General features: G+C 28.5%; 3 protein-coding genes across 4 annotated transcripts; 2 read left to right on the top strand and 1 right to left on the bottom strand.

Moving 5' to 3' along the window:
- Positions 1 to 1,031: 1,031 nt before the first annotated feature.
- LOC108318812 (uncharacterized) lies at positions 1,032 to 1,562 on the bottom strand. The gene has a single exon (XM_017556301.2). It carries the CDS (start codon positions 1,560 to 1,562, stop codon positions 1,032 to 1,034), a length of 531 nt encoding a protein of 176 aa, XP_017411790.1.
- Positions 1,563 to 3,665: 2,103 nt separating this feature from the next.
- Positions 3,666 to 7,111, top strand: LOC108331266 (lachrymatory-factor synthase). Of its 2 annotated transcripts, none has more exons than XM_052875797.1 (2): positions 3,666 to 3,747; positions 6,436 to 7,111. In XM_052875797.1, exon 2 carries the CDS (start codon positions 6,445 to 6,447, stop codon positions 6,925 to 6,927), a length of 483 nt encoding a protein of 160 aa, XP_052731757.1. In that variant the 5' UTR covers positions 3,666 to 3,747; positions 6,436 to 6,444; the 3' UTR covers positions 6,928 to 7,111. The 2 variants fall into 2 exon arrangements, with proteins under 2 accessions (XP_052731757.1, XP_052731758.1); XM_052875798.1 differs by having other exon boundaries at positions 3,688 to 3,747; positions 6,431 to 7,111.
- Positions 7,112 to 14,042: 6,931 nt separating this feature from the next.
- LOC108331208 (lachrymatory-factor synthase) lies at positions 14,043 to 14,801 on the top strand. Its single transcript, XM_017565854.2, has one exon. It carries the CDS (start codon positions 14,215 to 14,217, stop codon positions 14,710 to 14,712), a length of 498 nt encoding a protein of 165 aa, XP_017421343.1. The 5' UTR covers positions 14,043 to 14,214; the 3' UTR covers positions 14,713 to 14,801.
- The last annotated feature ends 775 nt before the right edge of the window (positions 14,802 to 15,576 follow it).

Below are 15,576 nucleotides of genomic sequence, written 5' to 3' on the forward strand. Positions count from 1 at the left end.
CCACTATATAACGTATATTCTATATGACTAAAATTCATTTTTTAAACTCCAAACAGAAAGTTAATTAATAAAACCACTTTCATAGTCCCATATTGAATAGGTCAATAGAAGTTATAATTAATAATTTTATATCTCCAAGAAAGGTAATTAATAAAATCACTAGCATAGTCCCATATCGAATAGTTTCATAACTGAGCTCCCAAGAATTATTTGTGGGCATAAAACTTCTACCACAGCCTAAATTGGTTTTTTCCTATACAATCCATACCTTTTACTCTGTTAATTATTTAATATACCAACAATTATAAAATTTAGGAATATAAACAGTTAAAATTATTTAAGTCCACTGTCAAAAACTCAAGAAATAGTGATTTTATAAAGAATCATTGTAGTTCAAGTGAAGCTTTGCAGAGTTGAATGTTGTCATAAGGTAAGTTAATTTACTTGTTTATTTTTGAACTTATAGTGTAGGTTGAATGAATAGCTATGTAGTAGACACTGTAATTGAAAACCTTATCAGCAGATAATTGTTAATGAGTGTTGATTGTGATTTACAACAATATGTCTTGGTGTTATTCAAATTAGGGCAATTATCCTTTCACCATCAGATCTCTTATGTTATCCTTCTTAATAATTCATTTGTTAATTCCATTAACAATTATGAAAGAAGAAGATTACAAGCAAACTATTCTGCTACTAGTTTGTGAGATAGAAATGGTTAAACAAGTCTTAGTATTGCTCATCCTATAGATAAAAGAACTGCATCTACTTTTAGACAGTTAACAAAATATTCAATTGATTGGAAATTCATTTAATAAAGCTGAATAGGATAGACACATATAAACCTGATGGATGCAGACCAAGAACCCTTCTTAATTAACGGAAAAGTAGAAGAAGGTAGCAACAGTTTTGATTTTTTGGTAACATAAGAGTTGGTAAGAACACAATCCATTGCAGTAATTAACAGTAAGTAACATACATGAAGACTAATCAATTAACTACAGTTTTAACCACACATTATTCTATACACGTCAGCAATAGTGATCCAACCATTTCTGCAACCTCAACTCTCTGTAGAACCTCGCTATGAACTCCTCCGCGGCCTCGTCCACGTGGAAGTCCTTCTCCACGACATCGTTCAGCATGGAAGCGGCGGACCCCGCGATCTTCACGCGCCTCTCTATGATGCCTTCACCACCGCCACGGCACATCCTCACAGCGCGATGAGCCGGCGAGCGGCTTGAAGAGGGCGGAGAGAGCTTCCTCCGACTGGCATGCGAGAGGCGCGGCGGACTCCCGCTGCAGCTGAACTGATACTCCAGCGGCGACACGAAGGAGACGTGAGGGTCACGTGGGCGGCATGTGAGGGCCTGGTGGTGCCGCACGACGACGTCGTTGAGCGCCTTCCCTATGTTCTTCCCCCGCTTCATGACGTCGTTTTGTATGAAGAAGCCGAGGAAACGCACCGTTTTGGAGAGCTTCTCCGGAACGAGCGGTGGACGGTTGGGGTCCATGCATGTGATGTCTGCCACATGTGGCAGACTGAAGTGTGTCCGTTTCATCGTATAGGAGAAAACTAAGCAATAGCTAGGTGGTGTGGTCCAATTACATAGACCAAATGATGGAATTGGTGAAGAGGGTTTGGTTTGTGGGTAGAGAAGAATTTATAGGAATGAAAATAGGTAGATAAGGGCAGAGAAAACAAAGTTGGAATGTTTGACGTTGGTGTTAGGGATAGTGAACCCTATAATCATTACAGTTTTATTGTGCATATCCTTCTTTTCCCCTTTCTTTTTCACCAATTATTGTGTTATTATATATAACACCTACACTTATTCCTCTTCTTTTCTCCCTACTTTATCTTCTTATGATTAAAATATTAAACTCAACAAGTCCCTCCCAAACACAGTTCAAATTTAAAATGGGTAGATGGGAATTGAATTTATTATATGTAGTTGAAGGTATATAGTTATATACCATAATAACAGAAGCACCTAAAAGTCTGAAACTGATGGTGTCTGTGACCTTTGAAATGACCATTGTCCGTGGTGCGGACCCAGTGGCGTGCGGTGATAAGCACCTTTAGTAATAGTAGAATACTTAGTGAGATTTTTCTTTTTTTATTTTATTACATTAATGTATATATAAATTATAAACCATGGAAAAGCAATAGTACTGACTCACGGATTACGCACACATATAAGGAATTTGGAATATGAAATATATGGAGGGGTCTCCAAATGATAACTTTTGGTTAGGTGTAAGTTTTCCTTTAGCCCTACATTATCCATATTTAATTCCCAACTTACATGTAAAGCCTATGTAAATTGCAGACTTTGGTTATTTTATTTTCTGCTGTGGCCTACCATCATCATGATAGTATCAATTATCAGGAATCCAATAGACCTTTTATTTAGTCGGTGATCTAATTATGTATTATATAGGTATCTGACAAATTCTATTATTTAACCTAAAAATCTTTTATTTGTTCTTATCGAAAGTAGTCAGTCGTCTACCAAGTTTTGATTGAGATATTCTTTCACTTTGTACTTAGTGCTACCCACTATTATAATATCTTTGCTTTCTTCAATTATGTTAGGGGATAGTGAATATGTTGTTTCTGCATAATTTCTGGATCACCTCTTCCAACCATTACCTTAAAGGTGGCTACATTGTAATACTCGTGAAATTTTTGTGTCAGTATACATTATATTTTATATGTTTGTAGTAAATGTAATGTATTAGCTAACACAAATATTAAAATAGTGAACGTTTATGTTATATAATTTAATTTTACAAGATAATGATTTTTTTTTCATAAAATCGTAAAAACATTATAAGAATAGTGATAAAGAAAAAAAAAAGATTTACAACATCCAAGTCATTTTCTTTTGGTCGTTTTCATGATTTCTTTCAGTCATCAATTGCCATGTTCTCCCACATTCCAAAAACTTATCTGTGTGGTATCTCATTGTCAATTGATCGTGATCGTGGTTTCATTCAGCTGATTATTTATCTCATCTTGTCCAGTTTCAAATTTTACAACTATGAATCTCATGTAATTATGTATTGTGTACAGATATTTAGGAAATTATAAATATATTTTAAAGAAATTATCAAGACTTATTAGATTTTAGACACAAACAATTAGGATATTTTTTTGTTGATTAGTATTAAATTAACTCTTGATAAACATATGTAATAAAGTCACGTACAAAAAGTGACCCGACAGATTAGGTATCGCACTGGAACAATTTTATATATATCAGAAATCTCAGTCAACTTTAATTGTGGGCGAATTTATCGAGTACTAATAGTATGAAAAAGTCATTTCTAATTCAATAGAATAAGTAAATATGTAGTAGGCGGAAAAAATATATACATGCTTATAATAATATAATAATAAGAGTATATTATAATTGTATGATCTATTAGTTTGAATTTTAAACCTCTATCGAAATGCAAGGAAAAGATATTATGAGAGTCAAATTTTGGTATCATCAAGTCTTGCAACAGTCTAATTATTATTACATAATCATAGCTAAGGTAAGAAAGTCCCAACTTTTCCTCTCTTTCTTATCACTTACTGTGACTTAAAAGTCCCACATTGTACAGGTAATCTCATGAACATTATCCTTACCTAGTATATAAAGAGAAGACAACCCAATCCATACCACTAAGTACAGAAGGAAAGAGACACTCTCAGTAGTTTTATGCATAGATCTCGTTGAGTGTAACCATTTTGAGGTAAGTCAATTTATCTTATTTAATCAGGTTTTGTATGATTTAAAATATTGAAATTGTTATATTTATTAATTATATTATAGAATAAAATATAAAAAATAAGGGTTTAGTAATAATGATAGTTTAGATAGACTAAGGATTAATTAATTTTTTTCCCATCAAGAATATATAGCTTATTAATAATGGAAATACTTTTAACAAGTTTTAACCTATAGGTAACTAGTAATAGAATTGCTAGTTTTACTTTAGGGTCTCAATCATCCTTATATAAGGATCTATAGGTAATTAACAATAGAAATACTTTTAATACTTTTTACCTAGTCAATCTTTCTCATACATTTACAATAGTTAATTAACAATAAAAATACTTTTAACAAGTTTTACTCCGCTAATCTTCAAGCTTTTCTGAGGTAGTCTCTATCAAAGTTGTAGGTAATTAAAAATAACATTCTTCTTAACAAGTTTCATCCGGATCATCTTTATGGGGACCTAAATTAACAATGAAACATCTTTTAACAAGTTTTACTCCGCTAATATTTTTTGAAGTTGATGAAAGACAAGCACATCCTAAATACTTTCAACAAATACTATATATTATGATATGTTCTAAATATATGATATTTAAATAGTTAATAATAGAAACATTCTTAACCAGCTCTAAGACTAATATTCTTGAAGGGTGATGGAAAAGAAACACAGCAGTCCAGATACTTTCAACAAACATATGATGTGTTTTAAACATTCCATTTGCTTTTTAATTCTTTCTATTCTCTTTTTTTTGTACATTAAGTTTTAAAATCCTCAAATTTTGTTTTTTAAATATTTTATTTTAGTTATTTTTAATTAAAACGGTTATGGGTTGATTTAAATAATCCAGACAAACAGAGTATTCTGAACCTACACTGGTTTACATATATGTTAACACAGGTTTTAATCATGGTTTTGTTTTTAAATATTTTATGTTTTGTTAAGAGTTTATTTTGATAACTTCCTTAACTAAAACATTAGTTAGGGTAACAAGAAAGGACTAAAATAAACAATTTTTAAAATACGAAATACCATATTGAACTTTTAAAAGTTTAACGTACAAATATTAAAACATAGAAGAATGAAATAATATAACAAATGTATAACAATAACTATTTTGGATGCACTTTTTTGTAATCATACATTGTGAAAGCTTTTTAACTAAAAATATTGAAAGCTTAAAATGAACAGTTAAATTAATTAGATGTAAAATTTAAATGTTTAGAGCATATATATATATATATATATGTATATATATATATATATATGTATATATATATATATGTATATATATATATATATATATATATATATATATATATATATATATATATATATATATATATATATATATATATATATGTCTGTGTGTATAAACACATACGTATATATTAACTTCTTTACTGAAAATATGGAGTGTTTCTCTATAAAGAAAATTAAAATTCCTTCTAACTTTGGATCCAAACAAAGCTCTTAATAACAATAAGTTCTTTTATGCACTTTTGGGTTAACAAGTTTGAGTATTAGAAAAGTGTTAAGAGGTACTGGTATTTATTTTCGATGCATGTTTTTTTTTTTATTATTATTTGTGAGAGTCTTCTAACTTAAAATTTAAAACTAAACACCACCTCAACTTGGCCTTTTATTATATAGAGAGAAAAGAAAGAATAAGGTAACACCTATTTGGACTAAAAAGATTAATAAAAAATGTAATTCATTTTATAAATTAATTTCTCTTTTAAAAATAAAATGCACACGTAAACAAGTCTTAGTAAATAAATTTGTTTAAGAACATTAACAATTTTGTATCAGGAAAATTAGGCAATTGGTTACTACTTTTATGGTGGAAGTCACAATGTGCTAACATTTTCTTTATGCAAAATCGAATCTTGAATCCTTTTCTTGATCAAAGTCATTTTCATGCCTTTTTTTTTTGGATGTTTCTTTCTTTTTTCTTAATAAGCCTATTAGTGATTTATTTTTTAATTTTTTTCTCTAATCATTTCATTCTAACATTAACTTTTGTATGTAACGATACTTTAAATCTTAAGTCTTGGATCATACTTTTTTTTATTGAAAGATTATTCTTGTCCGAAAAGATCTTCTATAAAAAAAGAAACACATGGGTAGAGGACAAATGAATAACTTGACTTGTGCTGTAACTTTAATGATCAGCAGCAGATTCCTATTCTATTTCTATTCATGTATAGTTGCACACCACTGCTTTTCTTCTATATATTTTTTTAAAAAGAATATAAACATACTTTTACTTATTATTTTTTACTTATTCAAATTTTTAAAATATAAAGATGACTTAGTATTGAAGATATAATAGGTGATAAGAAAGATAGCGAGTTCAATTCATTCTATTAACAATTTGAAGATTTAAAATTAGTGTAATAAATTTGAAAGAGATAATGTAAAAAGTTGTAGATTCAATTTCTTTAGTATCGAAATAATAAAAACTAGCACCGATCAAATATAATATAGTTACTTCTTTTTAACAATGATATTAAGACATTAGCACATCAATCTCCTTTATAACTCATTTTACTCATCTTTGTTTTTCTATTTTAGAAATAACATCATATAGTTATGATATCTAGTTTGTGCACTTTCTGCATTAAGTCGAGTGATGTATAACTGTTTGACTATAAAGTGTAGGCAAGAACTATGGGAGAGAAATCTGATGAAAGATGGAAAGGTAAGGCAGTGGTTGAGCTTGCAGACACAAATACTGAAGTAGCATGGAGTGTGATAGAGGATTTCTGCAACATCCATAAGTGGATGTCACTAGACACATCCTATCAACAAGAGGGTACTCTTGGCAAACCAGGTCTCATCAGATACTGTGCTTCAACCATTGTTGATGAAGTGAAGAAGACCCCAACACTGAAGTGGGCCAAAGAGAAGGTACTTGCCATTGATCCTGTTGAACGAAGTTTGAGCTATGAAGTTATTGAGAACAATATGGGATTTAAGTTCTATGTGGCCACACTCAAAGTGCTGTCAAGGGAGGAGGGCGGATGCAAGATTGAATGGGGATTTGTCTGTGATCCAGTAGAAGGGTGGACGGTTGAAGGTTTGGAGTCATATGTTGAGTCTTCTCTGCAGATCATAAAGAAGAACATCCAACTTGCATACAACACACCATAGGTTTTCACATAATAAATCTCGGTGTTTGAAATTTATGCAATTAATAATGAAGCATAATACATTAAACTAATATTTGTTTGTTGTTAAACTTTTTCTGCAAGTGTTTGTTTGCTTAATTATCTCAAAACTCAAACTATAATGTTTGTTTGTCTTTAAACTTTTATGTAAGTGTTTTGTTTCTACATGTTTGTTTGTTTAATTCAGTCAACTAATGTTGGTTATTTAGTAACTCCATATTATTATACTGATAAAAGAAATTATATTTTAAGACATATTTTTAACATTTATTTGATATTATTTTCTTAGCTTTCATTATTATTTTTTTAAAAAAATACAAAAAAATAATTTTTTATAATTATTTTATTTTTATAATGTATATGAAATTAAGACAAATATATTACTTTATTATATTTTTATATTTTTTATTCATTATTTTTTTACTTGGATGTTTTTTAATATTATTCATTGACATTATTTTTCAATTGTTTTTATTTTTAATCTGTTTTTAATCTGTTTTCCTAATAGTTTGTATTTTATTATTTCAATATTTTTAAAATAAGAATTATAGGAAAATGATTTTCACATCTCAAAATAAAAGAAATTAAATTACCCAATATAAATTTAGCACTATCATCTTCAACAAATCCATGCACTCTTTTTCAGCTCAATAAGAAAATTCTAATTCTATAACTGTTCAGACAATTATTATTATAATATAAGAACAAAATACTAGAAAATTTATTTTATTGATAATTCTCAGTTAATTTTTTTAGTTATTTGACATTTTTAAAATTTTTTAATTTATATTTATTTTGTTGTTTATGTGCAATAAAGTTATTTATTATAATATAACAAAATATACTAGCAAATTTAGTGTATTATTTGTTTTATTTTGTTGATAAAAGTTTTAAAAATTGGTTTTTAATTTATATTTATTTTGTTGCCACATGAAATTTATTTTATTCTTTTATCTATTTATTTATTTTTTAATTTCTTTTTTATTTATATTTAGTTTGCTTACATATGCAAAAAATTTATTTACCCTTTTATTTATTTATTTTATTTTCAAACTAATTTGTCTACACTATTTTTTTATTCTTAACTTAACTTTTGATCATTTATTATAAAATAACTTACATTTAAAATATAGTTTTTTATACTATTTTTCATTTTCTAAATTTTATCTTTTTAAGATTTATAATTATTTAGTCATTAAAAAATAAAATAACACACACACACACAGAGATATTATTAATATATTATTAATATAATTTTTTTTATACTATCATATAAAAAATTGTCTCGGTAAGAAGTTATTTTACAATTTTATTTATTTGATTTGTTTTTAAATGACTTACCGTAAAAATATTAATATATTTCAATTCTATAATTTAATATCTAAATTATTATTATAGTTTTTAAACAAAACTATTACTTTCTCAAATTTATAATTTTCATATATGTTCTAAAATGTCACTTATGTATAAAATTTGAATTATATTATTAATTGATTTAATTTATGATTTGTATTTCCAAAAATTAGTTTAAAATTTATTTGATTTTTAAAATAAACAAATAATTAATTTTTTAATACGTGTGCCTTAGAATATTTTAATCACCTTAAAAACCTTTTTAATATATTTACCATATTAACTCATTTGTTATATAGTACTTTTTTTATTCTTAGTTTTATTCATTTATAATTTCTAATTACTTTATCATTTAATAAATTATTAAAGAATAATTTATATAAAAATATTAATTATTTTCTAAATTATTTTTTTATTTTTATTTTTATATTTTATGATTTTTAATTACTTGATTGATAATTTGATAAAGTTAAATTTAGAGAAAAATATTTTATTCTTATTTTTTAAAGTTATATTATTTAAATAATAATATATATTTATTAACAATACAAACTGTTTATATTGTGATATAAAATTTTCTCTGCTACATGAATTTTTTTTAATCAACTTAAACCATGATAGACATTCTTAAAAATTAGTTAATTTTTAAAAAAGATAAATAATTAATTATCTTAATATGTGTCCTTATATACATTTTAGTCACAATTAAATGCTTTTATCTAATATATTTTTCATATACTTATTTTAAAGAATAACTTATATTTAAAGTATTAATTCTTTTTTCTATGTTATTTATTTTTTTCTTAATTCTATTCTTTCATAATGTCTTACTTAGTCATTCAAGAAGTTATTAATAATTAATTTATATTTAAAATATTAATTCTTTTTTCATATTTTTTAATTTTTAATTTTATTCTTTTATAATATTTAATTACTTGTCATTTAATAAAATTAAATTTAAAAAATATACTTTAAGTTTTGTGTCTTAAAGTATTTATATTGTCATATAAAAAATAATCATGTAATACTATTATCTGAAGAAAAACTATCAATACAAAATATATTTATCATTATTATATTAAATTATTATATAAATATATTTATTCCTAAATATTCTTCATTTTTTTTATTATTTAAAAATTAATCAATTTAATAAAAAATAACATGAATATATATAACTTCCTAAAATATTTTAAATAAGAGTTAGATATGATTTTAACTTGAAGGTGAAATTGAAATTAATTTCATTTTCAAAATTTGATATATTTTGGTTTCTCAACTTTAAAAATAAATAGATATACCATTTTCAATTCAAAGATATTTATTTTATTTACTTATTAAAATGTCTTTCATATGGACATTTGAGCTAAAACGTGTCAATCAGTGTAAACAATTCAAATAACAACTTGAAACACCACATGATAAGTAAAAAGAATTCAATGCAATTGGATTAGAAAGGCTATATCATTTCATTTTAAAAGTTTGTGAATCAAATTGCATCAAAGTTTCAAGCAACGAATTCAAATTTAAGTCATTCCATACATTAATTAGATAAATTTAAGAATACACATTAGACAAGTATGTTCATACATTAATCAAACAAGTTTAGTAACACGAGCCTGACAACACACATTAGATGAGTTTGTCCATATACGGACTACACCGGTCTAACAATATATGATAGACGAGTCTCTTCATACATGTATTAAATGAATATATTAATACACATTAGACAACTCTATTCATTATATGATTAGGCGAGTCGTGCAATATACATTACACAAGTTTGTTCATATACTAATTAGACAAGTCTAACAATACACATTAAAAAAATACGTTTATATATTGATTAGACGAATCTAACAACATATATTGAATGAGTTTGTCAATACAATGATTAGAAGAGTATAGCAATTCATATTTTCACACTTACTAAGTTTTTAAAATATATTTTTTATCATGTGTAACATCCTATTTTAATAGTATAAAACTACTAAAATACAACATTATACATATGATAACTTACAAAGAACTTGAGGCTACTAAAGTAGGAGATTCCATCCTTGAAGAACAAAATCTATCTATGATGTTGTTTCTCTCTAAACCAAACGCTAAATCAACTAGAAAGATGTCTCTTTCCTAAGCTCACACCGATTAAGGTGATCATTGCAAAATAGAAAACAACACACAGACAAACAAATACAAAAACAAGGATAAATTAGTGGTAAACCATTTTATCGTATGAAAATAACATTACATCATGTGTTACTCTTCACACCAAATAAATATCCATCCTAATCATGCAACAAACTTAGACTTGACCATCCGAATATAGTATGAATGTCGAGTTATGACAGTTTTTACACTTGTGGTGGCCTCTACTTTAGAGTCAATTCCAATAGGTATCACCCTACCACACTCACAAGGTTAATCTGTACTCCGTTTTAGGCCATACAAGAAGCACATAGACTAAGACTTCCTGCTACTCTCACCACATGTATTACTTCTCTCTAATTGAACATGATCATTAGAGTGTCAGGATAAACTCAAAGACTGAGCTTCCTACATTCATACTTACAACAATACAGGGCACCACCATATAACATCTCCACGAGGGTCATGAAATTACGTCCATAAATACCTTTCACTTAATCAACAACATAGTTATCACCATCCACTAGTGAAAAAAAACAACGTATAACGTCACGCGTTTAACGTCTAACCACTAAATAACCAACGTTAAAAATGACCGGTGACAAATTTGTAAATAAATGCAATTATTAAACGTCGTTTAGAATTATAATTCGACGTAAGACGATATAAAACGTCGAATGCCTCAACGTTAGACGTCAAAAGGCCAGTGAATTCAATAAAAAATTGAGCGGGAGATTGAAAATTCATTCACTTTATCTTAGCGCGCGAGATCCTCTTCTCTGCTCAAACATTTCTCGAACGAAGTTTGACGACCATCACATGTAATCTTTCTTTCATTTGATACAAATGCATGCTAATTAACTACTTTAGGTATGATTTTCGTTTGTTTTCACCGATTATTTTCGTGTTCTTGTCCTTCATAGGCACATTTTGCTTTCTCTCTCACTGGTGGCAACACTTTATTCCGATGAACCCACATTTTAAATGTTAGTTTTCGTTTTCGTTTTGAAGAACATATTTGTTAAACTTGTTTGTTGTTTTTTTTTTGTTGAATTTGTTTGTTGTTGTTTGGTTGAACTTGTTTGTTGTTGTTGTTTGATTGAACTTGTTTTTTGTTTGATTGAACTTGTTTGTTGTTTGTTATTGTTATTTGTTGTTGATCCTATATTACCGTTCATAGTTCTGCTTTTCAGGTTTCGTAGAGTTGTTAAAAAGGATTACAATTAATTAAAAAAATAAAAGAAAATTGATTAACGTCGTATATGTTCAAAATTTGATGTTAAATTAACGTCGTATATTGACAAAATTCGACGTTAAATTGACGTCAATTTAACGTCTTCCGATATGACGTCGTTCTCGAATTCGACGTGAAAGGCCAAAAATATTCGACGTTGTATGCTGTTTTTGTACTAGTGATCATCATATATATCCACATAATCATATACATATATTTCACACATAATCATATACATATATTTCACATAAACATGGTAAGAAATCACATGAAACTACTTCATATACATTAAAACACAAGAACCATTAAGCAACACAAAAACCCTTTAAACTCATCTTTACAGAAGTAGCACTCAGTCCCAAAAACCTAACGCTCAACCCTAGTGACATTGAAAAGTGGCGCTCAAGCGCCATGACAAAGGCGCTCAGTGCCGTGACAGAGCGCTCAACGCCATATCAGACTTGAAACTCTTCTTCTATGACCTTGGGCCCTTTCAACACATCTTTAACTGATCCTTAAGACCTTTTAGACATGGCAAAACTTCTGAAAACACTGTTCTATAGCTCAAAATATCTACTCCAAACATCATTTGATCACTCTAAACTACCCAAACTCATTTCAACTCCTTTTAACACTCATTTCTACAAACTAACAGCATGAACAAGTTCAAATGGACTTTATAACAGACTCCAAACCCTTACTTTTAGCCCAGACATTCGAATTTAAAATCTCACTTGTCAAAACCCATAAAACTAACCTAAACCAAACCAAATTCAACCTATCAACTATAAAAGAGTATTGCATCAAATTTATACCATTCTCAAGGTTCAAATAAGTTTTAAACTACCTAAAGATAAACCAAAAAGTTCTATTATACATAAGAATTACTTCATTTAGATTTTTATCTATTAAAACCTCTAAAATTGAACCTAAAACCTTCTAAAATCACTACCTTGACTCATACCTAATTCTTATTGGATTTTTACCACCTCAAGGTGTTAACAACTCTCAAATGACATCTCACCAGACCTAAAATACCAGACTTCATGATCTAAACGTTATCTCTTAAACTTGTCTATCAAAACCTTAATCACAAAAATATATGTATTAGACCACTCACTACTCTTTAACCTTATAATCAATTTCATACATTATAACAACTTTATAACATACAATTCATCACCATAGTAGCATCAAAATCACACTTCACCAGAAATCAATCATCAATTAATCAAATATATTCATTTAAAGGAACTAATACTAACATAAATATTCAGATTGTGATCAAATCAAATTATCATACATGCAAACACCAAGTTTACACAACAAACATAATAACATACAAACACTAGCTTTTCTTATGTTATACCGAAGTCAATGAACTCTAAGAATGTCGAAACCCTTGCTTCCGACTCAAGGAACTCTAGAAACGTCTACAAATCACCAAATCGTGATTAGAGTGAGTCCTCAGGACCACAAATTTACAAAGAATAAAAAATAAAACACAAATGACACGTGCAAAAGCATGATCATAAACAGATAACAAAAGAAAAATGAGATAAAAAATTACTTGCTCTAAACGAAGAATTGAACAGTTAGAAATGGAGATCACTCATTTGTAATCTCATAGGAACTTCTTGATCATCAAAGAAATGACTGAGGAGTGAGATTTCTTATAGAGAAGTGAGAGAGAACTAAGATGAATAGTTTTGGAAAGATTATTTATGTTTTAAGTAATAAGACGAGTTTAATAAATTCTATTTATATTACTGAATCATTTTAAATTTAAAATACTTGACATCTATCCATTCTAATACTTTATTTTTTACATTCGTGCCCTTTTTTTTATTTTGTTTACATATAGTCGCATACAATACTTTTTTCTTTACTATTTTTAAATTTTTGTACACTATTTAACTTTTTAAGTTGTTATTTTAACAACTTATACAAAATAGTTCATATCACTTTCATTCGTAGAAACGTGTTTTATTTGGCATTTACGAGAGAAGCGAGATGAAAAGAAAATAAATAACAAGATAAATGAAACCAATGTAACCACCAAAAACTTTATGGTTAAAGCTTTTCTTAAGAAAAATAATTACATTTTATGTACGTTCCAAACGCAAATTAAAAATTAATGGATGATTTAATGATAATTTAATATTAGGTGAAAATAAAATAAAATTTGCTTCAATTTATAATTATAAATTAGTCTGTTATCTAATTGTGAGAGAATCTAACGCAACACGTACAATAAATCATCTAATTTTGTATTTATTTCTCTCCAAATTCTGGCCAATCTATAAAAGATAACGTTTAACCTTAATGATAAGTATTTTGTCTTTGCTTTATGAAATGGCATGTGCGTCATTTTGATTGTGTGGTTGCAAGAGATTCCCACTCTCCCAGATAACTCTCATGATTCTCATGATGCACAGAATATTTTCCTTTCCTGAGGATTGATATATACCCCTGAAGTCTGAGTCAAGTAATTACAGTGTTCCTCACTCTAACGGTAAGAAGATAACAATGACAGAGGAATCTACCCCCAAATGGGAAGGTAAAGCCATGGCTGAGCTACCAGCCACCGATCCACAATTTACATGGGAGGTTCTGGAAGATTTCTGCAACGTACACAAGTGGCTTCCCATAGAAACATGTTACCATGTAGAGGGAGTTTCAGGTCAACCTGGTCTCATCCGCTACTGTACTCTCACTGTTGAAGAAGAAGGGGTTGGTGATGATGCTGAGAAGACAACAACCCTGAAATGGGCCAAAGAGAAGCTGCTTGAAATAGATCCTGTACAACGTTGTTTGACCTACGAAGTTGGTGAAAACAACTTGGTATTTAAGTCCTATGTGGCCACAATCAAGGTGTTCCCCATGAACCAGGATGGATCCAAGATCGAGTGGAGCTTCGTCTGTGATCCTGTTCAAGGCTGGAGCTTCCAAAAATTGAACTCGCTTATTGAGTCTTATCTGGAGTTCATGGTCAAGAAGATTGAGCTTTCATGTAACACAAACTAGGTAGATTCAAATTATGATATTTTTCTGTGCCCTTTTCATCATTTCATCTTGCTTTTAACAACTTCTTTTTATTTCCCGTTATGTTTCAATTTCATCTCATTCGATCTAATCAGTGCTGACCCACGAGTTCAAATGTGAGTAGAATTGGAAAAAATATGTATTTTTTATTTTTAAATTTGGATCTAACGGAATCTTTTAAATTATTGGTTAAACAGATTTCAGTTACCTCGTAATTCTTCATTTTCTTAATATTTTTTTCCATTTTACCTACTTTTAATCTAATAATAATTCACATGTTTTTTATAAAATTTAAAAAATTAGTGACAAAATTGTTTAAATGAGTCTAACAATATACATTAAACAGTTTATTTTAATACATAAATTAAACGAGACTTTTAATAAACATTAGACAAGTCTATTCATTTTTAGTACTTAGATAAATCTTAGGGTTAAATATGTTTTTAGTTCCTAAACTATCAAACGGATTTGTTTTTAGTCCTTCTTTCAAAGTAAGGTACATTTTAGTCCTACTCTTTAAGCAAATTTTAATTTTTGGTCCTCCAAAACTAACAATGTTAAAAATCAGCTGAAGTGACTAACATCCGGCCATGTGTATTCACAACTTTCCTTCTTAACTCTTGGCACGTTGGTAGAAAGTGAACATTCACGGGCTTCTACGGCGGCTCTTAGGCCTTCAAGATCGACCTCTCCCCGTCCAATGTGGTCGCGCTCCGGTGTGCGGAGTTTCTCGAAATGACAGAAGATTACTCTGAAGACAACATCATTTTCAAGACAGAGAGGTTCCTCTTGCAACACATGTTCAAGAGCCTCAAGGACTCCGTCAAAACCCAAAAATCTTGTGAC

The sequence above is a fragment of the Vigna angularis genome, chromosome 4 (assembly GCF_016808095.1).
Source record: "Vigna angularis cultivar LongXiaoDou No.4 chromosome 4, ASM1680809v1, whole genome shotgun sequence".
Lineage (NCBI taxonomy): Eukaryota > Viridiplantae > Streptophyta > Magnoliopsida > Fabales > Fabaceae > Vigna > Vigna angularis.